Source organism: Rhinolophus hipposideros, assembly GCF_964194185.1.
Source record: "Rhinolophus hipposideros genome assembly, chromosome: 20".
Lineage (NCBI taxonomy): Eukaryota > Metazoa > Chordata > Mammalia > Chiroptera > Rhinolophidae > Rhinolophus > Rhinolophus hipposideros.
This window is the reverse complement of record NC_138066.1, coordinates 48,551,432-48,575,692: the sequence shown is the minus strand read 5'-3', so window position 1 is coordinate 48,575,692 and position 24,261 is coordinate 48,551,432. Positions and strand designations below refer to the sequence as shown.

Below are 24,261 nucleotides of genomic sequence, written 5' to 3'. Positions count from 1 at the left end.
CTCCCAAATTAGGGGAGGGAATAAATGTCTTTAAACCTTACATTATTTTTTCTTCCAAGTCTTATAGTAAAGGTGTGCTCCGTGCGTGTGTGTGGATTATTCTGAGGCAGGTGTTAGAATAGGCAACAATTTAATTTGGTGGGCTTAACAATGAGATGAGACCTAGCCTTTTTTTTCCTTTCACAGAAAACACTGAGTTTTTCTTTTGCAGTTACTCTCGACTTCGGGTCAGTGACTTGGCTAAGTTTGGAAACCAGAGGGCTAAGAATATGTGCTTGTTGGGAATTTCACAAATCAGTCAGCGAGTGAATCAGTCAAGCAATATCTAGGATATTGGATAATAATACACTAATTCTTGACACTTGAATGTGGAAAGTGCCCAGTTAATAGAGATAGGAGTGACCTGATTAATGGAGATGTTATTACAAATCAGTAGGAAAGGTAGACTCTTTAGTAAATGGTGATGGTAAAACTGGTTTTCTGTGTAGTTAAAATCAACCTCACCTAGTAACCATGGAAATGTAACATAAAACAGAATGCAATAACATGTTTCACCCATCAGTTTGGCAAATATTACAGTGAGGTGGTTATCAAATGGTGGATATGCAAAGATGTAAGGAGAGCAAATTCTGACATGGGTTGTGGGGTAGAAAGTGGCACAGCCAGTTGGGAGGGTGGTGTATAGTCTCTGTTCAAAATGAAGATGTGGCACACGTTCCAGTGTATATGTGTTACTGTGGGCACACGTTCCAGTGGACATGCGTCACTGTGGGCATACGTTCCAGTGTATATGCGTTAACCTGGGCACACGTTCCAATGTACGTGTATTACTGTGGGCATACGTTCCAGACTATATGCATTACCGTGGGCAAACGTTCCAGTGTACATGTATTACTGTGGGCATACGTTCCAGACTATATGCATTACTGTGGGCAAACGTTCCGGCGTATATGCATTACCGTGGGCAAACGTTCCAGTGTATGTGTTACAGCTTTGTTTGGAATGGTTGGGCTGGTTCCAATTTATTGCTATCAGTAGAAGATTGGAGAAATATATACAAATTATACACACACACACTATAAAGCAATTTAATTAAGAAAGGTGAATTGTGACCATGTGTATAAATATGGGTAATTTTGCAAAAGAGTGAAAAAAAGGAAGCTGATATCATTTATGTTAAATACAACAAAACAGTATTATATGTTATCTGTTGGAAATAAAATACACATAAAATATGCATAAAACAAATGGTCTAGAAGAATACACAACTAGCAGTTGGGGCCTCTGGGAATAGAAAGGAGAGACCCACATAGAGATGGGTTGGGGGATCACGGATCTAGAGCTTATCTGTAATGTTCCAATTTAAAATATTCATGTCTTCATATATTAGTGTAATCGAGAAAACATATACAGGTAAAGGTCTGGGGACAAATAATGGCAAAACATGAACAGTGGTTAAGTCTGGGTAGTGAGAACATGGTTGGTGACTGTTTTCTTTATATTTCTATTGTGTTTTGAACCATCCTCAAAAGAAAAAGCATCGATTCCATCTTCACACAAGGCAATAGTTACTAGCCTTAATTTCATTCTGTTTTCCTAGAAAATGTGGACACAGACTTGCAGGCTGGCCTGGGGCAGAGTGAGGACAAGCCCGTGCCCGCTGCCCCGGTGCCCAGCCCAGTGGCGCCAGCCCCAGTGCCGTCCCGAAGAAACCCCCCTGGTGGCAAGTCCAGCCTCGTCCTGGGTTAGCTGCGACTGTCCTGAACTGTCGTTTTGTCTGTTTGTTTTCTCCATGCTTGTGAACTGCACAACTTGAGCCTGACTGTACATCTTTTGGATTTGTTTCATTAAAAAAGAAGCACTTTATGTACTGCTGTCCTTTTTCTTTTCTTTTTGAGGAACAGGTTCTCTTTATCTGTCCTGATTCCTCTGGGTCTGTAGGCCACGGCATGAGTGTTTCTAGTACTAGTAGATTGGAGGGAAGGCTTTGTGACGCTTACTACCGTGTTTTGAAGAACAAATCATTTGGTTCCAAATGTGTTAGCGGCTCTTTTGTATTGAGGTTTTTAAAACCCTTTTCTTGTCAGCTTTACTTGGGTTTACCAAGCTTTGATTGGACGGGCCAGTAAAGAGGCCACAGGCACCATTCCTGCAGGCCCCCAACACGGGGTTGTCTTTACACTGAATCTCCTTGCCATTGCCCTCACTTGTCAGTGCCCTTTGCGAAAAGCGTCTTCCTGTGCCAAATGGAGTAATAGAGAGGCCTGTGCCTCATGCCTTGCTGCCTGCAAAGCAAAGAAACTGCCTTTTATTTTTGAATCTTAAGAAATAAGCCAGATGCTCACGTGACTGGCTGAGGTGCAAAGCCTGCTCTCGTGCAGGGGAAGCTCATGTACACGGCAGCTGGCCGGTTCCACATGGCGAAGCAAGCGGGGCGGTGACCACACAGAAGTGGGTCTTGGTCTGGAACGGACCCCGCAGGGGCCGTGCTCTTAGATAACCTGATGCCGTGTGCATGATGCTTGACCATGAAACAAACAGTCTCATCCTTACAATGTGTGTTGTACTTCACAATCCTGGACCTTTGCTTAAGTAAACAATGTACAAATTTTGAAACAGTGTGTCCTGTGTGGTCTTTTTGAGATTGTTTCAGTGTTCTAGCTGTTTAGTTGCTGTTTTCCTTTGTAACTAAATCCTGCTGCCCAGTGATTGCAAATCCTTAAAGTTAAAATTGACTAATGAAGGCCCAGAGACAAGTGGGCTTCTCTTAAAAGAATACAAGGTTAGAGTCATAGCGTGAGTTAAAATGCAAAATGATAACTGACTCTGACATCTGTGGTAATAAAATTCGGAAATATGAGTAATTGATATCCCAAATAGCTATTAGCCAGTGTATTTTAAACTCCTACCACCTACGCTTTGTGCTAGGTAGTAACATTTAAAATTTTAAATCCTTTTATACCTGTAAGGTGTTCTCATTGATGGGTGGTCAAAGAAGAGTGCTCCAAAGGAAAAAAGGGCCTACCTAATTAGATGGGGATGGGGGGGGGAACCTCAATCTGAGTCCCCTGAACTAATATGGACACAGAGGACAGGAGAAAGCTCTCTGGGTTCTAGGCAGAAAGTTCCAGATCAATATGCTATATGTCTTAATTGGGCATTATTAAGACCTGGTTCTGACGTCTAGCTGTGCTGCTGACCAGTTGTGTTCTGTTGCCTTGTCATTTGGTACTCAGTTTCCTAAATTAAAAACTAGGTCACCTCTAAAGCCCCTCCTTGACTGAGATGATTCAAGCTGAGTGTGTAACCACTGACTCATCTGAACTATTGGGCATCTTTGGGAAGAATAAGGGATTTATAGATTGTGGAGGTGTTAAGTTTTTCCTCCAGTGTAAAGCACTTTCAAAATGGAGACAACAGCTGTGGTATAGGATCCTTCTAATTTTACTGAAACAGGTTAGCCCTACAAATACATACTAGCCTGAGTTACAGTTTCTATTAGGACTCGTCGGAGTTAGGGAACCTGGGCCCTTCCCTCAGTGAAGGTGGGGCTCCTGGGAAAGAGCTGTCCTTGATTTGTGTCACGACTTGTAATTTGGGTTTCTTTTATTTTATGAAGATAAGTGCCTTGTCAAAATTAAGGTTTTCTGAGGGGAGGGACAGTTCTGCCTGTCATTTTGATACTATCAACAGATTTTTAGGAAATTCTATGTAAACATGTTTGCTCGGGGTGTTAAATTTTCCAGTTAGAAAGCTTAGGGTCTAGAAAGTGAAGTTGAATGATCTTAAAATATTGACGACGATAGAGTTGACAGTTTGAACGTTTTACCTAGTTTGTGTGACTTGGCTTAGTCACACAAAAAAAGGAGGGAAAAAAAGTAGTGAGGACAGCTGATTCTACCTGTTTTTTTTTTTTTTTTTAATAAATTTTATTGGGAACTATTTGGGGACAGTGTATTTCTCCAGGGCCCATCAGCTCCAAGTAGTTGTCCTTCAATCGAGTTGTGGAGGCCGCAGCTCAGCTCCAAGTCCAGTCGCCATATTCAATCTAGTTGCAGGGGGCGCAGCCCACCATCCCATGCGGGAAATGAACCGGTCAGTGGCAGCTCCTTCAATGTAGCCCACTGGCCCATGTGGGAATTGTACCAGCAGCCGTCGGAGTTAGGAGCACGGAGCTCCAACGCCGGCGCCCCCAGGCCGGCCCCATAACTGCTGATTGTAGAGGTCTCAGTTGCACGGGAAGAACAGCCCCGCTTACCTGGGCTTGATGGAAGTCTCTACCAGGTGGAAATGGATGCTCCCTCGTTTCAAGCCACCTGGTTTGTGGGTTCATCTCTTAGGAGCTCGACTCACACGAACCAGCTGCCTTCAACAGATTCATTCACTTCAGCTACTGGGAGCCTTCAGGATCCGGGTCTTGGGTTGGTGCTGCCTTCACAGGAGCTCTGGCCCCTCCGCCCCCTGTCCCCACGAGCAAGGAGGACAGAACCAGCCAGGCCTCGAGGTGTGGCTTCTAGGAAAGGCGGAGCGAGCCGCACAGGTTTAGGAGCCTGGACTCCTCGTGAGAAGGCTCTCCGTATTTTGGATCGCCCCTCTGTCGGTCCCCTGGGAGGTCTGCCCCTATTGACGTCTGCAGCAGCTGAAGACGAGAAAGACGACGTGCTAAGGCATCCCCACGCCGGGTCCTAGGTTAGGCCTCCTGGTCCCGCGTTCCGGTGGGCGGGGCTCCCCGGCGCCCATGCAAATTAGCCCGTGTGGCCCCGCCTCCCCGCGGCTCCGGAAGCGGCGCCCCGCGCACCCGCTCCACTCACTCCCAGCGCCCGTCTGCGCTTCCGCCGGTCCCAGCGCTTGATCGACGGCGATGGCGGCGCGGCGCGCGCGGCCGGTGAGGGTGCTGGTGGATATGGACGGCGTGCTGGCCGACTTCGAGGCCGGCCTCCTGCGGGGTTTCCAACGCCGTTTCCCCGGGGAGCCGCACGTGCCGCTGGAGGAGCGCCGCGGCTTCTTTGCTCGGGAGCAGTACCGAGCCCTGCGGCCGGACCTGGCGGTAGGGAGTGGGGGTGATGGGCGCCGCGCGGGGCTGCCCCGGGAGCGGGGAGCCCAACCCCATAGGAAGGACACCACCGAGTGAGGAGCCCTCCCTTGGGCAGCATGAGCTCTGTTCCATCTCCCAAGACACCCCTTACTGTTTCAAATTAACAAAACTCACTTCAGAATCCACAGTTCACCCCAGGACCAGAAGTCTCCCCAGGAACCTTACTTTGAGCCTTCCCTGGGGCCAAATCTGCTGGCGTCAGAAGCCAGGACCGGAACTCTGTGTCTTTCAGGACAAAGTGGCCAGTGTGTATGAAGCCCCAGGCTTTTTCCTAGACTTGGAGCCCATCCCTGGAGCCTTGGAAGCCATGCGGGAGATGAACGCCATGCAGGAGTGAGGAAGGGTGGGAGGGAGGGGCCGTGGGGCGCCAGGGCTGGCACCATCCGAACTGTCTAACCCGCCCCTTCCCTGCAGCACCGAGGTCTTCATCTGCACCAGCCCTCTGAAGAAGTATGACCACTGTGTGGGCGAGAAGGTGTGGCTGCCCCAGCACCTCCTAGGCAAACCTAGCTTCCTAAATCCTGGTTTTTAAAATAAACCAGCAGAAACAAAGGAAGTGCCCGCTGGGGAAGAGGGGAGGCCCACCTCGAGGGCTGCAGAACCCACTACACCTACTTCCTCATTGGTCTTGAATGCGGCCCCTTAGGCCCTACTGACAGACCTGTGCCCCCTCCACAGTTTCGCTGGGTGGAGAAGCACCTGGGGCCCCAGTTTGTGGAGCGCATTATCCTGACGAGGGACAAGACGGTGGTCTCGGGGGACCTGCTCATCGATGACAAAGACACCATTCGAGGTTGGATCTGTTTTCCTTGGCAACCTCTAGGCATCTGGCCTGCTGGGATTTTGGAGAGGGAGCAAAAATAACCAGACTATAGATTGCATATTCGCTGTCTTTTCCCCCCCGTGTCCTGTCCCAGGCCAAGAGGAGACCCCAAGCTGGGAGCACATCTTATTCACCTGCTGCCACAACCAGCACCTGACCTTGCCCCCGACAAGAAGACGGCTGCTCTCCTGGAGCGACAACTGGAGGGAAATCATAGGCAGCAAGCGGGGAGCCATGCAACGGGACAGATCGGGCCTAGGGCCTCTCCAGGAATAAGCCGAGGGGCCAGGGCCGTGGACAATAGCTGAGAAAGGGAAGGCAGGCCAGCAGGGAACCCCAACACAGCTGAGTGACAGGGCATCATTGTGGCGATGAGCCCTGGCACCAGGGTAATCTCTGCTCTCGCAGGCCAGCCCCCTGGCAGCTCCCAAGATGGCTGGCATGGAAACATGGTGGGACATTAGTCAGGAACCTTTTAATAAAACACTCTGGCTTGATGCTCTTTTCAGACCCTTTATTTGGGAAAGTCAAGGAACAGGAGTCCAAGCACAGCAGTTGGAAAGGTGGCTGATGAGGCCTTCCCTTTATCTCCAGTGGCCCCAGAACCTGCCCCACCTCCATGCCCACCTGGAAACCATTCCTCTTACATCTGCCTTTCCTTGGCCATGTAAGAGGTCAACCATAAACGAGTACAGATGGCCAGGACTCCCCATTGCTCCTGAACCCCAGCTTTCCATGGGGGTCCCACATCCCTACCCGTGCTGACCAGTGTATACTTGGACTCTGAGCCACACACTGTCAGTATCTGGTCCTCCGTCTCCCTTGAGCACATTCGTGTTGTGTCCCTGACGCCCTCCTGAGCCTGACGTATTTCCAGAGGCAGAGGAGGGCCAGGCTCTTGCGTGGGCGCCATGGGATGGGGAGGGGAGAAGATGCGGCTCCAAGGGTTTGTGCCTGTATTCTGATGTCATCACCCTCATGGCATTGGTATTAATGCCTAATGGCATCACTCAAGAGCAGGGACCACATCTTCATCTTTCAAGCCCTAACATGGTACCTGGCAGAATGGCCTGTGGGGATAAAGTTAATCCTGGGCCATAGCGTTCTCTAGGCCAGCATTCACTGTGCCCAGTGCCCAGCCTGGAGAGCTTGTGGGGCAGGTACCCAGCCTCCAGAGCCCTGGAGTGGGCAAGACAGCTTCCCAGCTTCCCACAGCTCTGAGATACTTTTAATGTGGCTTCTCACTTCTGTTCCTCAAAATGACTCCCCACCCTTGTGTTAAGGGATAATGCTCATTTCCTCAAGCTCGGGCAGCACTCCTAAGCCCCAGGCCCAGCTGCTCCTCAGAACCACCTTCTGCCAAGCCTCTGGATCTAGGGAACCGGTTGCTTCTTACAGGGGGTGACAGCCTGGCAGTGGGGTGGGTCAGGAAGCAGGACCTTCGCCTCCAGTTGATCAAGAGTGCCAGCCTATGAAAATGGCACTACCGCTGATTTCCTCCGTGTGTCTCAAAGTCTGGCTTCTTCAACTCATCTCCTAATGCCTTTCATAGTGTAAATACCTGTCCTGCTGAGAAAACTCACCTGTAAAATGGCTGAAAAGTCACCATGGGGGGAGAGTGCTCCGTGGGAGCTATGCTGCTCCTGCTTCCTCAGTCCCCACCAGGATTTTGGTCTTGGCTCTGGCAGCAATGGTGCCATGGCCTCGAGGTCTCCTTGGTTCAGGGCTGCTGTGGGACCTCGGTCTTTGGCAGTGGGATACCCAGGGCAGAGTGAGCCGGCCGGCGGCGGGCTTCAGCCACTTGGCTCGGGGAACAGAAGTCTTCCAGGAAGATCTGGGCCAGGTTCCGGAGCCTCGTGTTGGCTGAGAGAGAGAAGCGCAGCATGCACTGGACCACGGGCGTGGCAGTGAGCTCGGGGTGGGAGCCAGGGCCCGGTGAGCTCAGGTACATGATGGTGGTGACAGCGGACAGCACGGTCTCCTCGTTGGGACTGGACAGGCAGTTGATGATGAGCGGGAGGCCTCCTGTCTGCAGGATGTGTTCCTGGTTGGCCCTGTCTGAGCACAGGTTACAGAGGCCTCCTGGAACAGAGCAAGGGAAGTGATGCTTCAGCCGGGCCTCCTCCCGTCTCCCCTCCCAGCTTCTCTCTGCCCACTGAGTCCCAGGTAAGGGCCCAGGCCTGTGAGAAGGTGGCCCATAGATGGGATCCAAAGTGCATTCTGGTCTCCAGCCCTTCCTTTCAGGGTTCCAGAAAGGCCTGCCTGCTGCTGCCAGCTACCGCCTAGCCTTCTGGAAGTAGGAACTAATCCCTTCTCCTCTTGGCTCAGCCAGTTCAATGGTTGGTAACACTTCCCCCTTTTTTAAAGTCAGAAACAGAACCTACAATATAGCTTCACTTTAGAAGAATTTTAAAATATAGGTACGATGATGGTTTCGTGAGTATATACATATGTCAAGACTTAGCAAATTGTACCCTTGAAACGAACAGTTTATTATACCTCAATAAAGGTGTTAAAAATTAGAAAGCCAAAATGTAAACCATCTTAATCCATCTCGACATTTAACTTTTTTTTTTTTTAAAGGAGTGCAGCTCACTGGCCCATGTGGAAATCGAACTGGCAACTGTGGTGTTATGAGCACTGCACTCTAACCACTGAGCCAACCGGCCACCCCCCCGTTGGTTTTTGTTGTTGTTTTTTACTTTTGGTACATTATAGAAATAATTCTCTTTTTAAAAAAATCTTTATTTTTATGTATTTGTTTTAAGGAGGGTGCAGCTCACAGTGGCCCCTGTGGGCTATTGAACTGGCAACCCTGGTGTTATTAGCACCACGCTCTAACCAGCTGAGCTAACCGGCCACCCCCCAACATTTGCTTTTCATCCACAATTTAAATATGTGAATACATATATTAAAAAAAAAATCAGATACTCTCCTTACTGTTCTATAAGCCAGCTTTTCTCATTTTTCATTTAACAGTGTATTGTGAACATCCGTACGTGCCAAGAAACCTACAATCGCAGCATCATTTAATGGCTATGCAGTGTACCATTTTACACAGTATAATTTATTAAAGGGTTAGGTCATTGTAGCATCATTTCCACATCACTGTTACTAGGATTCTGGGAGCCAAAAAAAAAAATAAGCCAGAATGAGAAACCTGTGGTTCTGGATCAAAGTACCCATGGCTCAGGTAGTGTGGCCAGACCCCGCCCCCCATTCTCTCACATCAGACCCGTGAGCACCGCCCCCTCGATTTAGTGGTCTCTCGGCCCAGGGGACAGATGCTACTTGGCTTGGTGGTCACGGCCTAGCACTGGCTACCCGACGCAGGAAGGTGCCATTCTGTGCATCCACTGAGCTTCCTGCCCATGGCACCCGCACCCTGAGCTTCCAGCTCCGGGCACAGGAAGGGCTTCCAGCTCATTTGCATAACATGGCAGGATCAGTCCTGAGAGTCCAATCAAGAGTGAGTCTGCCCACCCACTTCCCCTGCTTCTCTAGAAATGAGAATTTCCCACAGACCCAGACCTAGCTAGGACATTTTCCCCAGCAAGAGGGGACAGGTGCCTACACGGTCCCTGTAGGGACACTTCTCCAGGATCAGGGGTCTGCCCAGGGTTGGCACTGCCGCCCCTTCCCTGGCAGTGCCTGGGTCAGTGTGAGGCCTGCTATAGGGAGACGTTTTTCAAGGTTTCATCCCTTCAGCCTCTGGGAACTCCCCACTGCCTTTGCCATAAAATCCACACTCCCTTCCGTGGTCTTCACGGCTCTACACCAAGTGGTCTGGTCTTTCTCCTCCCTGTCCCTCACGCCAGTCACCAACCTGGGACCTTCTGGCCCCCGATTTTCACAAGCTGCCCCCCTCTTGCTGGTAACCAGTACTTCACTGCTCCCTCACCAGTGAGAGCTCCCTGGAGCACCCCACTAGCCACTCCCCACACGTCCAGGCACTCCCCTCAGCACCCCGGTTCATTTTTTTTATATGCTCAGAACACAGAAATCATCTTCACGGATCTGTTTTCTTGCTCACTGCCCACTGCGCCCCACTAGAGAGGACGTGCCTGAGGCCGAGACCTCGACTGTCATTCCCACTACGTCTTTGGTGCCTGGCACAAGAAGCCTCCACAAATACTGGCTGGAAGGGTTTGAAAGCAGTGGTCAGGGGTCGGGGGGGCGAGGGTTGAACAGCAGAAGGTTGAGGGGCTACACGGGTGGGTCCTGAGACCGTGCCCACCTGGGACCTTTGCCTTTCTGGGACCGGGGCTGTGGCTCGCAGACGGTACAATCTGAGGGAGGGAAGGGGCTGAGCGGCATTCCTGAAGTCACAGGAGAGGGAGACACTAAGACTCTGACAGACAGGTACCCGGGCAGGTACCTCCCCACGGGACACTCACAGGCCTTCCCGGTCAGTCTTCCCTCAGCATCCAGTCGCCCCAGTGTGGCACTCAGCACAACCCCGGGCACCACAGGGCAGGGCCCTACTTTCTGGTTTTCCTCTGTGTCCCAGGCACCTGCAAGTGTGGCAACTCCCTGGATACATGCTGAACACACAACTGGACTATGGGGCCAGAGCCAGGGTGCAGTTTCCGGGCTCTCGGCCTCACGTGCGAAGGTGCTGGCTCAGGTAGTAGATGGCCATCAGCTGTGATTGCCGTCAGCTGTAACCAGTGAGCCATTGGCCACTCATATAACTGCCGTGGCTACGCTAGCAGAAAATGGGGGCTCGCAAGAAGATGGGGGCTGAGCTGGCAAGAGCGGGTTGTAGTTAGGACGGCGGGTTGCAGCTAGCAAGTGGGGGTCGGTCGGCTGGCAGAAAAGCGGACAGCAGGTTGCAGGCTGTGTGACTCCAGTGAGACTCCAGTGGTGTGACTCCCCTACCTATGGCTCGGTGTGTGTTCCTTTTTGGCCTAGCCACATCCTGCGATCTTATGTGGGGAGCAGGAGCAGAGACCCCGCAGGCTGCTCCTCACAACAAATGGCGCAGCGAGCAGGGTCTCCCGCATGACTCCCCGCACGACATGGACCCCACAGTGTTACCATTTTAGTGAAAGATGCCAAGGCTATTGAGTAACTTGCCCAAAGTCCCAGAAGATGGGGAGCCTTTGCCACTCCCATAGGAAAGGGTGTTCCTCTAGAATCAATAAGGACAACTAATCCTGCTGTGGGCAGATGCCAGGCTCAGCCAGGAACAGGGACAAAGGGAGACGCTCTGCGAGGCCCCTGGTTTCGCAGACACACTTATACCATCTCTTTGAAGCTGAGAGTGGTGGACCAGCCTCCTATCCACACAGACTCACGTTCAGTGGGGGATGGGAGATGGGACTTCGCTCTGCTGTGAAGTACAATAAAACGAAGACGAAATCATTCTCTAGTGAATTAGTCATCATCACAGGCAGGTGTGCCTGGGCGGGACCCTGCCAGCAAGGCCAGGGGATAATCAGATGGCAAGAGCTAGAGGGTGGGGGCAAGACAAGGCCACAGGGCAGAAGGCCCCACCTGTTCCCCTTGAGCAGGCCTGGGAAGCCTCCAAGGACAGATCAGGTACCTGCCAGGGCTCAGCAGCTGCCTGGGCCCTAACCGCAGGGAATTCTTGAAGCCCCTCTGCCTTGCTGGCAGTGACCCTCAAAGACAGAAAGGGGAGTGAGGGCCTGGAAAGAAAAGGGCTCCGGCGGTAAAAACGCTGAGCTGGAGCTCTCCAGATCAAGCCAGAGACCCATGAGAAGCCAATGCTGCAGCTGCCTTGAGCTCTCGTACCTGAGTCCGCCTCTGTAAATGTACCCCGAGAACTAGAGAGGGCTGCAGAAAAAGAGCAACACAAAACCCAGAAGCTTTCTCAATGATGCCCAGAAATAGCAAACTGGTTAAATAAATTACAGTAAATGTATACGATGGAAAATTGTACAGTTCTAAAAATCATGTTTTCAAAGAATATTTAATGTGGGAAAATGCTTGCAACATAAGGTTAAGAAGAAAAAATGGACATCAAATTGTATCTATAACTACAGTTTTAAAAAAGGGTGGGGGAAAAAAAGGTCCAAGAAGATGTCACCTCTGCTGAGAGCTTTCCATGATCCCCATAATCAGCTCTTCTCTCCAGCACGCCCTCCCCTCGTTGCCTGGTTTTGTTTCATTTCTTCCTATTTAAGTTATTTGTCAACATGTTCCTTGGCTACTGCCGAACTAAACGACAAAGTCCATGAGAATGGGGACTTTGTCTTCTCCCAGTCTGTATCCTTGCATATAGCAGGGTCTGGATAAATAACTGTTAAATTAATAGATACATTAAAAGACAGGCTATAAACACACCAACATGTTAATAACGGTAACTATCTCTGTGTTAATTTTAATGTTCTTGGCTAATTTTCATGTTCTTTATTCTTTTCTTTATTTTCCAAGTTTTTCTCAATGAAAATGTTATTTTTACAACCAGGAAAAAGAACGTATTACCTTTCAAAGCGGAATTTCACTCAGAAAGCAGTAGAATTCATCAATGGATACCATTTAAGAAAAGGAAAAATGAGAAAATATTCATAGAATATATGACAGAGGATTTGTATCTAGAATATATGAACCTCTGCACATCAATGAAAGATAAACAGCACCAAGAAATGAACAAAAGCACTTGAACAAGTCACCAAAGGGCAGATATATATGAAAATGTGCTCATCATTATGTATCAGAGAAATGAAAATTAAAACTACAGTAAGAAACACTCCCGTCATAATGGCTGAAACAAACAAAACTGACACTACTGGGTGTTGGCGGAGAGGCAGAGCTACTGGAACTTCCATGTGCTGGGAATGGGGAGTGTAACATGGTATAATTATGCTGGAAAACTATTTGGCAGCAGATAAAAGTTAAACATGTATCTACTCTGTAACTCAACCACTGCACTCCCACCTGGGAAAAATGAGTACCTACGTACATAAAGAATCTACCCAAGAGAAAGGAGTACGTCTGTCTGGATACAGGACTTGTACACAAATGATCTTAACACCTTTATTCATAAAGGCTCCAAACTAGAAACAACTCAAACCTCCTACAATAGGTGAATGGATGACAACATTGTGGCATATTCACACCAAAAACCATGAACTAATGATACTGCAACAATTTGGATTAATCTCAAAAACGTCACTGAGTGAAAGAAACTAGACATGAGAGAACATCTGTGTGATTTACATGAAGTTCAAGAACAGGCAAAACTAATCCCTAGGGGAGGGCTAGTGGTGACCTCATGCAGGGAGCTACTGACTGGGAAAGGGTCTGAGCGGCCTTTCTGGGGAAATGGGAACATTCTGTATCTTGATTTAGTTGCTGGTTGTAGAGATGTACACACACCCTAACGAACTTAAAAATACATCAAACTGACATTTAAGATATGTGCATTTCACTATATTAATCATGCTGTAATTTAAAAAATGGTTACCAAACAAAAAAAGAGAACAAGTTCTGACAGGCTGATGAACACGTTTTGGACAAACCAGACAGGACAGAGTAAAAGAGAACAAGAAGCAAAAGCAGGGCCCTTCTAGACACAGGGAACCACAGAAACCCCCGGGAGAGGCAAGGGAGACCCCCAAGTGCAGCCTGGCATGGGCGAGCTGGAGGCTCAGAGAGGTCAGGTACGTGACCTGGAGTCACATCAGCAAGTAGGGCATAGTTGCTGGGAGTGACAGGAGGGTCTAGGTATTGTCCCAGGGATTAAATGAGGTCATGCTGACAAGTGCTTAGCCAGCACCTGGCGCCTGGGGGCTGGGTGAGCCCAGGGTGAGAGTCGCCCAAGACTTTATGGAATCTGAGGACCCGCCCACCCCGAGCACTGGGCTGGCCAGACCATCCCATGTCCAAATCTTTTTTTGGGGGCTGTGTTCTTGGGTTTTACTTTAGCCTCCTGAAAATGGTTTTCTGAAGTTTCAAATTTGAGGGACAGAACAGTGTATTGAGAAAGCTACCATTATGTATAAGAGGAGGGGTGGGGGAACATATATGTATATGTACCCGCTCACATCTGCTGGCTCTACATGAGGGGGAGCAGTGTGGAAAGGGCAGGAATGGAAGTTGAGACTTCTCTAAAAATACCATACAATGTAGTTTTGACTTCAACTGATGGATGTTTCATATAATGAAAAACATCAAGTCAAGAGAAAAAACCATCTTGGCTTTTCATACTTGTGACCCAGATATTTCACTTCTAGAATTTATCCTATAGATACACTCTCAAAAGTGAAAAAAGAAAAAAAGACACACAAGTAAGGTTATTCACTGCAGCTCCGCTTGTGAGAGCAAAATGAACCAGCTAAATGTCCATCCCCAGGGGACCGGCTAAATGTCGTCCCTCCATGCCATGCAGTACCATACAGCACTTACAAAGAACGAGGCAGCTCTTTATGAACTGATACTTGCCTGTGTGTCCAGATATGTTACTAAGTTTAAAAAAAAAACAGCACAATATAGATATACCACCACATAGGTATAAGATGAAAAAAGTACTCATCTAAATATATACGTTTGTTTGTAAATCCAGAAACTATCTCTGGGAGGATACACAAGAAACTAGTAACAGTGTTTACCCCCAGAGATGGCTACAGAGGGAGTTACCTTTCACTTCACACCCTTTTGAATTTTGTACCATGTGAATCAATTGGCATGCACATAAATTAATAAAAGAAACACATGTACCCTGCTTGTGCCTAGAACTAAGAGGAAGGAGAATTGGTCTTTGCACGTCAGGGAGGGATGGCTGCGGCCACCCTGGTCCAGGGGAGAACAGCCGGGAGCCAGCCTTCTTTCTGAGACAGTGACGAAGGAAGTGACATCACCTCCTTCTTATAAAGGGAATCCTGCCACAGGTGGGCTGCTGAAGCATTTCTTTTTAAGCAGAAAGATGTATGACCCCAGGAAGCTAACTGATCAGGGGGAAGAGGTACAGGGGAGCCCCAGAGTATGGAGCGAAGGCTCTGTGGGGGGCAGATCCAATTAGTATGCCACTGAGGGCTTAGGGGACTAGAGTAAGCAACTCAATTTCTCTACATCTCAGTTTCTTCATCAGTAAAGTGGGCAGAGAATTAAGTAATGTGATTTAGGTTCCTTCCTGGCACACAGTAGATGTGGACCAAGCATGCACCTGTTTACAGCCCCAGAGGCTGGCACAGGGCCATACCAGCAACACATACACACACAGAAAAGGGCTGATACATACAGGTAGAGTTTAAGAACAACAAAGCCAATGTCTGTGGAACCAGCACCGACCTCAAGAACCGAACACTGACGGCAATGCAGAAGCCTTCTCCCTGTGTCCCTTCCTGATCCAATTCCCTCCCTCCCTCAGAGGTGAATACCTTCCTGATTTGTAATAATTTAATAACAATTTTAATAAGCAGAAACATTTAGATTTGAATTAAAAAACCATTTTTATGCACACATTCCTAAATACTATAGTTCATTTCTGCCTGCTTTTGGACTTGATAGAAATGGAATCACACCGTACCGTACGCATTATTATATGACTAGCATTATTTGCTTACCATTATGTCTGTACCATTACTGCATGCAGCTGAGCTGTAGATTGTTCATTTACCTAGCTAAATAGTATGTCCTACACTGTGGGTATTCATTCTACTGTTAACCGTTTCCGATTTGAGACTGTTACAATGTTGCTACCGTGTTTTCCCGAAAATAAGACCTAGCTGGACAATCAGCTCTACTGTGTCTTTTGGAGCAAAAATTAATATAAGACCCAGTCTTATATAACAACATTATATAATAATATAATACTGGGTCTTACATTAATTTTTGCTCCAAAAGACGCAGTAGAGCTGATTGTCCGGCTAGGTCTCATTTTCAGGGAAACAGGGTAGTGACATTTTTGCACGTGTCCAGATGTGCATGTGCCCTAACCTTATGAATGTACGCATAACTGCTGGGTCCTCGGAAGCTTCTTCAATTTTACTCAATAATGTTTTCCAAAGACAGGCTCTGAGGCTTTGTCTACCAGCCTTTTTCTGAGCACCACCACCATCTGGTGGCAGCTAAATGTATTACAGGAAATAGAACACAGGGAAAAGGATTTAACCTGAATGCTAGGAGGCAACCTACTTGAACCGTGTTTTTTTGTTTTGTGTTTTACTTTTATTAGCATTTATTTGATGCTGAATTTACTCCTGGGCCATAAGTTTTTGTTTCTTCAGTTCCCTCTGGGAGATCTTTTTCTTCTGCGCAACCTCCTCTTCTGGTTTCGGAACAATCTGCTCTTTTTTAGTGAGGATCCTCTCAATGTGGCAGGAGAAGCTCGTGTGCGGGTTACTCCGCCCGTGAGCTCTCTAAGTTCTGCGCCGCATCTTGGGAGCTCTGCTCACCTGGCTCTGCTCAATGACCAGAGAGTCGACATAGAAACCCTTAGGTTCAGCATTCCTCTCTGCATTTGTAAGCACGTGCAGTAAAAAGTCTGCTCTCTTTTTGGGCCACCGACCCTGAGTCCAACCCCACTGTTTGGCCTGGGCACAACCTCCCAAACTCCACCATTGTAACGATGGAATGGGACACACTGCTTCTTTGACGTGACATTCTTTAGCTACTCGGTGGCTTTTCGGATATGCATACCCTCGATGGCCTGGGCAGTTTCATGAGTGTTCTTAAAATGAACCTGTAGATCTGAACCTCTCAATTTACATGATTTTGTGGGGTTCTCTGGGTCAAGCGAACCATTTCCAGAGGTCGCCTCAGGCCGTTTTCGAGAAGAGCTTGAACCCTGTTTTAGTAACAAGACCGCCAAGTATTCTCTGATATTCTAGGATTCAACCAGCTTTCACAGAAGTCAGGAATTCTCTTCTGGTTCCTTTGTGTCTCCATGCAGCATGCAGGATGGGGCGGGTGTGCACAAGCAGCATACAGCACACCTGAGAGCCAACCAATGGCGCTTTGGACAAACATTTCCAAATTAATGCCAAAGGCTGCCAGAGTTTTTATTTGGGGCACGAGCTCCAAATACTCATTCAAGTATTTGCTGAGATTCTTGCTTTACATCTAGTTCCCCCAATTCACCCGCTTCCCACCCGTCTCAAACAAGGGCAGCCAGCGCCATCTCCCAGTGGGTTTCTCTTAGACACCAATGAAACGTGGCCCTGGGCCAGGGAGGACTTCTCACCAGAACCACCTCATGGATATTTTGCAGGTGGAAAGGTAACAGTGGAAACAAAGAACCAGGGAGGAAGACACATTGGACTCCGAGCCTTGGCTCTGCCAGCTGGGTCCCCTGGGCACTGAACCTGGATTCAGGCAGACTGCGGCCATCTCCTGGCTCCAACTGTCACTAACAGTGTGAGCTTCAGGCAATGGACCGAACCTCACTGAGGTGTTGTTTCCTTACATGTAGAGGGCTTAAGACTGACTACCTGCCTTGCAATAGACAACAGATCCAGAGACCTCGCAGGCAGCTCTGGTACAAGGTAGACCTGAGCTTGGTGAGTAGTGGGAACATGGTGGGCATGGGGCAGGCATCCAGAAGAGGTAGTTTTTATCATAACAGCTCCCAAACCACAGCCCTGGACCCTGAGGGGAGAAAGCAGCTAAGACTGCAACCAAAGGGTAAATAAAATAGTTCTAAACTTGTTCTAATGGGCAAATCCACAAAAGGCCAAAAAAGGGCCTCTGTACCTTCGCACAGAGGAGACTTGAAAACCCCTGTTTGTTATCTGTAATTAGGGTTGCCAGGCGGGAATTCCCACCCGTTCTCAGGAATTTGTTTCGCTTTCCTGTTCCCGAATCCTGAGAAAAGTTGGTCGGGAAATCAGGGAAAATTGGCTCCTTGAACCCAGTAATACCCACAATGGGAAATAAACGTACTATTCACAGTGTATCTCTTAGACATTTTTCCTATTTATCGCTAGGGTTTCCGGGCAGGAATTCACCCGTTCTCGGGAATTTATTTCGCTTTCCCGTTCCCGAATCCCGAGGAAAGTTAGTCGGGAAATCGGGGAAATCGGCTCCTTGAACCCAGGTGGTTGGTAGTATCGGCCGTCATTCTGTGGAAACGATTCATCATGGAGAACAGAAAACAGTTTGTATCTCGGGATTCAGGAAAGGGAAAGAGAAAAAAATTCCTGAGAATGGGCGGGAATTCCTGCCTGAAAATCCTATCTGTAATTGCTATAACTAGATTCTTCTTCAGGGCTGCAGCTATATAACCAGGGTGTTTCCTAGGTCACAGCAAGATGACCTCCACAGAGAGACAACCATCGGGGACACCAGCTCACCACTGGCAAGTGACTGCCGTGGCTTTCAGGCCAGCTGCCACAACGGACAGACATAATTGCAGCCAAACCCAAGTGCTTCAGCCCTCAGAGAGCAGGCAGAGCCGCTTGACAAGAGAAGTCCTACCTCAGAGCTGAACCATCAGCCACCATGGACGTAAGGAAGCCTGCGACAGTGGGGGGCTTCAGGGACAGATGGAAGGAAGCCTGCATTCTGACCTTGGCCTGCCATTAACCAGCCGAGGGGCAGCTGTCTGTGCCTCAGTTTCCTCATCAGTAAAATGAGGGGTGTAGAATTTTCTAGCTTTCACAGTCCACAACCCTAGAAATTAAGAACTCCTCTAAGGGCAGGAAAGTGGCCAAGAAAACAGCTTCTAGAATCTGACAGCCTTGGGTTTCAGTCTCAGGTCCCACACTCTTTATACGTTTGACCAACCCACTGACCCTTTCTAAGCCTCAGATTCCCGATTGGGAAATGCATGCTATGAGGATACCGCTTTTAATGCCATCTCAGGGTCAAAGGCGATAAGGCACAGGAAGTCGGGGCTGGCATACAGAGGGTGCCCCATAAGTGCAGCTATTGCTACAGGTCCTAGCAAGCGCGACAGCACCAGTGCACACCTGACAGTCAGGCTCACGTCACCTAACACCACCTGGACACCTGCAGAAGGCTAAGGATCAACTTTATCTTTTCCTTATTTGATGATGTTTTTCCAGGAGGAAGAACCCCTGGAAGACAGGTGGCTCGTGAAAAGACAGGATCTCATCCCACCTCACCTCTCTGGGAGAGCAGGGAACCGTTCTCCTCTAAGGGGCTCCGGATACCTGGGGATCTTGCAGCAGCAGACATTTTATCTCATTTAACTCTCAACAATTCTGTGAGGCAGGTACTGTTATTGCCCACCTAACAGATGATGGAAGAAGGGAAACCACGCACCCTGGGTTAAGTGGGGGAGCGAGGACTTGAATCCAGGCCTGCCTGACCCCAATGCCCAGCTCTTACCACACTCACTATGTTCCTTGCCAATAAACGGACATTGGTTTTGGCTCTGTGAGCCACGGCCACGGGCAATCTAACACAGCTCTCCTCTCTGCCAGTTATTCCGGAACCACCCCGACTCAGGGCTGCAGTGCCAGGTCAGGGCCAGTGCTCTGAACCTTGTGGGCCCTTCTCTCACCTTCCCCAGACCAAAAGGCCAGAGTAGTGAAGACATAAGAGATAAGCAAGGCTGGGCCCTGCCCTCAGAGAGATCACAATCTCAGGCCTGCCACCAGAGATAAAAGACTCCGAGCTACAAAGCACCACACAGAGCCTTGTAACAGCAGAACAAGTGCCTGACAGTGTTTTCCATTTCGTGCCAGAGACATTAAGAGGAAAGAAAATGACAGCAGTAACAAAATATGCTTCTAAGTACCACTGGGGCTCTCCTTTTAAGTTATGCACAATAAATGAAAGAGAAATTTAATCTGCAGATGATCCCACGGAGGGATTCAATGCTAAGAAAACTACTGCTCTTGAGATTAGGGACCTTGCTCTAGTGGGAAGAAAAAAGAAGAGAAAAAGAGAAAAAAAGTGGCTGGGAAAAGTAAAACTGGGAAGCTGCCCAGGAGAGCAAGAACCCAGGCCAGACCCAAGTCTCCCCCATAGCTCCCAGCTCAGTGGGCCAGGATCTCAGTGCTCTGCCTTAGGAAAGTTGCTTCCTGGTTCCATAAAAACTTTTCTTGGGTGACTGCTCTTTTTAGGCAACTTTTCTCCGGAGTCAAAAGCTTGTGTAGGAGGAACTCTATTACCCCCAGGTGACATTTCATGCCTCTGCAGGGGCCACCATCACCATTCAGATGGCAGAAGCTTTGGAGCCGAGGTACAAAAAGTGAGGGGATAGAGGACTTCCATTGGAGAAAATCTTAAAGGGACCCATTTTTGAGAATACTTATTTAGCATAATAATGTTCTGGAGGGGCACAGATATGAGCTGGCACCACTTTACTAGACCTGGGCAACTGGGGCTCCCATCTCTGGCACAGCTTTAGAGGGCTTCACTCTGGCCCTCTCCACAGGTTGAAAAATCCAAGGAGCCTTCCCAAAGCACATGCTCCCTTCCCCACACCTGGAGCTCCAGGCCTTGAACTTGCTCCCACAGCTGCATGGGCCCCTTTCCTAGATCCTGACTCCCAGGGCTGAACTCCATTATTGGTGTCTACACTCCTAAGTCCAAGGAATTGCCCCAGGGCAGGTGTGTGTGTGTGGGGGTGTGAACAGAGCTGGGATGTCCACACAATGTGTGAGACCTGTCATGGTTAGAAGAGAAGGAGGGGCGACCCCCATTGGTACGGTAGTACCAGGTAACACAAATGTTAGGGGCAGACCTGGATGGCTTTTTAAAAATTGAAATCACACTTATCTATGATGTACTCAGGGAAAAAAAAGTGTTACTTGATTCTATCAAGGCTTTTGATCTAATTTCTAAATTACAGGAAATAAAGGGGACAGAAGACAACAGAACAAACTAAATGACACCATAAAGAGGCAACTGTCTAGACAATTTGGGGAGGAGCTTCTGCAGAACCGGTCTGGATCCTTCAACAATTAGTCTTATGAAAAAAGGGTCTACTAATGAATAAAAGATAATTTATGCAGTGACTTATCTCTGAAGAGTCCCATATGGAAAGATAGGGAGTGGGGTAGAGTAACCTTACAGTAGAGAGACCTAACCGACACTACCTCAGCCGAGTGATCAAGGTCACCATCAACAGTAATAAGTCATGTTGGTAGCATGTCCCTTCGATATGATGTGAAGAGAATGGCGCTTTACCTCCACGGTCATCCTCCCCAAAACCCATAAGCCAGTCTAAGCATGAGAAAGAAAGAAAAATCAGGCAAATCCCAACTAAGGGACAATCTACAAAATACCTGACCTGTATTCCTCCAAACTGTCAAAAAAAAAAGGGAAGTCTAAGAAACTGGCACAGCCCAGAGGAGCCTAAGGAGATGTGACAACTGAATGTAATGTGGCATGAATGTAATGTCCCCTGGATGGGATCCTAGAACAGAAAATAGACAGGGGAAAACTAAGGAAATCTGAATAAAGTACGGGCTTTAGTTAATAAGAATGCATCAATATTTTGGTTTATTGATTATAACAAATGTACCATCCTAATGTAAGATGGTAATACCAGGCAAACTGGGTGTGGTATTTATGGGAATTCTCTGTATTATCTTTGCAATTTTTCTAAAACTGTTCTAAAATACAAAGTTTATTTAAAAGAGAGAGAGAGAGAGAGAGAGATTGAGATTTAAGGGTGCAACAGATTAAATGCATGGGTCCTGAATTGGATCCTGACTCATACAAACAACAACAAAAATGTCTCTTTGGGAACTATTAGAGAAATTTGCATAGGTGGGTGACAATGGAATTATTATCGGAGGTTTCTTTCCCTACATACATAAGATTCCTTTCACTATATAAAGAAATGTTATTTTTGAAAGATGCATGCTGAAAAAATAATTGTTGTTTGCCCTTCGAAGAATAAATTCCAAACTCTTTCCCATGGCCTAGATCTAAGACCCTATAAGTTCTGGTGCCGCCACCTCTCTAACCTCACTTTGTGCCACTCGCTGCTTCACTCACCGCAATCCTGCCCCAGCAGCCTTCCTTCTGGCTCCTTCTGCCTTAAGGTCCTCGCCTAAGATGCACCTCTGCCTAGAATGCCTTCCCATGACCGCCAAAACGGAAGTTGCACCTACCTCTGTCTCATCATCCTGTTTATTTCCTTAAAAGCCTCAGCCTTTTGGGTTGTTTGCTCACCACCTGTCCCTCCCTACTAGAATGTAAATTCTCCAGGGTAAAGACCTTTCTCAACTCGTTCACCATCTCTCCAGCATTTAGAACAGCACCTTGCTCACACAGTTCGGGCCCAGTAAATATATGTCCAGTTAATGATTCAACAGCTCTTAGACCATAACAAACACAAGAACCATAAGCCATTCCAAGTCACGTCTACTCCTCCTGATATTAAAACATTAAAATAAAGATGTTTAGGGCGGCCGGTTGGTTCAGTTTGTTAGAGCGCAGCGCTCATAACACCAAGGTCACTGGGCCAGTGAGCTGCGCCCTCCACAACTAGATGAAAAAACGACTTGACTTGGAGTTGATGGGTCCTGGAAAAACACACTGTTCCCCAATAAAAAAATTTTTTTTAAATGAATAAATAAAGATGTTTAAAAGAGCACTCAACTTTTTTCCCTCCGAGTGGCTTCAATCCATTCCCCCACTTATACTCTCATCACTCAGCCGGCAGGCGGGAAGGCAGACATGAAGAGGGAGTCCTGGGCTTAAGTTCCAGACCTGACTCCAGGTAGCTGTGACGTGTGCAATCTGTGCACCGCGAAGGTGGCACAGCTGTCGCCGAGGTCTGCCATCGCAGCAGCTGAGGGACTCCGAGATTCCTCTCCCAACTATTCATGTCTAAGTGACTTATGTCACCACAGCCCATCATCAGGCATCTGGGAGGCCGGTCCCATCCTTACCGATCGCAAACTCCACCAGGGTCTCGTTCTCCTCCGACAGCGAATCGAGGAATAAATCGAGGACCTGCAGCTGTCGCAGATACTGGTAGTTGCCGGGGTCGTAGGCGAAGTTGGCGAGGTTGGCCAGGACTTGCTCCTTGGCGTCTGCAAGGGAAAAGCGACACTGGAGCCAGGCCCGGGGTGCGGGCACGCCGAACCCCCGGCCCGTCGCCTGGCCCCCCGGCGCTCACGTGGGCTCTCCGTCTCCTGGAATTCCGTGACCAGCGCCTGCAGGTACCCCAGCCGTCCCACGTGGGGCTCCACCTTCGGCTTCTGGGACATGGTGGGGGCGGCGGGGTGTCCCCGAGGGACACGCAGGGGAGTGTGGCAGAGGAAGCCGGAAAGCCCGGCGAGACCCTCACTGGGCCTCCACGGGTGCGGGCAAGGGCGGACCGGGCCGGGAAATAGGTTCCCTTCCTGGCTTCGGGTTCTGCGGAAATTTGCAGCTGGAAGTGAGATGCGGGCAATGGGGCGGGTTATCAGGATCTTGTAAGAGTTGGGCGTGAAAACCGAAATTGGGGCGCGGGAGACTAGGACACGACTGCGCGCCGGCGGAGGGAGACCAGCCAGCCCCCGGGCGGTGGGCTCGACTCTCGGTTCGATTCCGGGTTTCCGGCGGAAGCGGCGCGCACCTCCGCCCGGAGGGCGGGAAGGGGCGGGGCCGGCGCCGAGCTCGCGCGTGCGCGCTGCGCTGCTGCCGCGCGGCTCCGGCTCGTGGGGGCTGCGTGTGTCTTGAGCAGCCCCTGTAGGACCCTTAGCGGCTCACAGGCGCCGGAGGGCGCCTATGTGGGGGCGAGCCATGCAGAAGCATCTCCAGACCCCCTTGCATCTGACAAGGGGACGCAGGCCAACCTCCTCCACGAAGGGACGCCCCTCCGGAGTGGGCGTCGGCTCCTGTGCCCCCATGTGGGTCCTTTGACGGTACCTTCTGGTCGGCTCTTCCAAAAAGCCGGGCGAACCTGGCACCCCCGGTTCCCCAACCCTGAGCTGAGTCCGCTATCTCTATCTCTGGCCAGAAACAGCGGGAACTGAGTAAAGCTCTTTGTCAGGCGGGCGAATGGAGAGCGCTGCGGCGGCACCGGCAGGCAGTAGGAGCTTCCGTTCACCTGAATATTCCGTTTTGGCGGCTTGCTGGGTCGCAGGGCCCTGACTGCTGAAGCCCTTTGGCCCAGTTCTCAGGAAGGTGGTGTGTGACTGAGGCCGCGTAGGCGCGGGGGATAAAGGACCAGGGAGGGAAGTGGCCCTGCGCACTCCCATCGTGCTTGAAATGAAGGGGTAAAGGGGGCTTGGGCTGTGAGCTTCCTGAAGGCAAGGACCATGTTCCTTTGGTCCTGGGCCTCGCCTGAGGACAGAGCGGCCACCATATTCCAGCTTGCTGTAGCCCCATTGGGAGCAGGCCCCACCTTCGTGGGCTCCGATCCCTGTGGTCAGCCCCTGCCCTATACACACCCCCTGGGGCAGGAGTTATGACCACGGTCTGGTGCTTGGGTACCATGGCTGCTTCGTGAGGGCGGTGGCCACTG

General features: G+C 49.3%; 3 protein-coding genes and 1 pseudogene across 8 annotated transcripts in view; 2 read left to right on the top strand and 2 right to left on the bottom strand.

The window, feature by feature from the left end:
* The window catches only part of JPT1 (Jupiter microtubule associated homolog 1), a 12,251-nt gene extending 10,385 nt beyond the window's left edge, over positions 1–1,866 (top strand). The window contains exon 5 of the mRNA XM_081027980.1: positions 1,601–1,866. Coding sequence (XP_080884106.1) covers positions 1,601–1,749 — 149 coding nt within the window. The 3' untranslated portion in view covers positions 1,750–1,866. The remainder of the gene's footprint in view (positions 1–1,600) is intronic.
* A 2,061-nt stretch (positions 1,867–3,927) lies between these two features.
* On the top strand, positions 3,928–6,414 carry NT5C (5', 3'-nucleotidase, cytosolic). 3 transcript variants are annotated; one of them, XM_081028444.1, is made up of 5 exons: positions 4,835–5,047; positions 5,328–5,428; positions 5,510–5,570; positions 5,774–5,888; positions 6,013–6,414. In XM_081028444.1, the coding sequence occupies exons 1-5, from the start codon at positions 4,862–4,864 to the stop codon at positions 6,192–6,194; spliced, it is 645 nt and encodes a 214-aa protein (XP_080884570.1). In that variant the 5' UTR covers positions 4,835–4,861; the 3' UTR covers positions 6,195–6,414. The 3 variants fall into 3 exon arrangements, with proteins under 3 accessions (XP_080884569.1, XP_080884570.1, XP_080884571.1); XM_081028445.1 differs by having other exon boundaries at positions 4,842–5,047; positions 5,964–6,357; XM_081028443.1 differs by having other exon boundaries at positions 3,928–5,428; positions 6,013–6,312.
* ARMC7 (armadillo repeat containing 7) lies at positions 6,414–24,183 on the bottom strand. 3 transcript variants are annotated; one of them, XM_081028446.1, is made up of 3 exons: positions 22,930–24,183; positions 22,700–22,843; positions 6,414–8,000 (listed from the first exon to the last, which is right to left on the bottom strand). In XM_081028446.1, the coding sequence occupies exons 1-3, from the start codon at positions 23,018–23,020 to the stop codon at positions 7,639–7,641; spliced, it is 597 nt and encodes a 198-aa protein (XP_080884572.1). In that variant the 5' UTR covers positions 23,021–24,183; the 3' UTR covers positions 6,414–7,638. The 3 variants fall into 3 exon arrangements, 2 of the variants coding, with proteins under 2 accessions (XP_080884572.1, XP_080884573.1); XR_013991910.1 differs by having other exon boundaries at positions 6,417–8,000; positions 22,408–22,843; positions 22,930–23,338; XM_081028447.1 differs by having other exon boundaries at positions 6,423–8,000; positions 22,764–22,843; positions 22,930–23,154.
* LOC308488722 (large ribosomal subunit protein uL22-like) lies at positions 16,079–16,617 on the bottom strand (annotated as a pseudogene). Its single transcript has one exon. The product of its transcript is annotated as a large ribosomal subunit protein uL22-like (transcript).
* Positions 24,184–24,261: the final 78 nt, after the last annotated feature.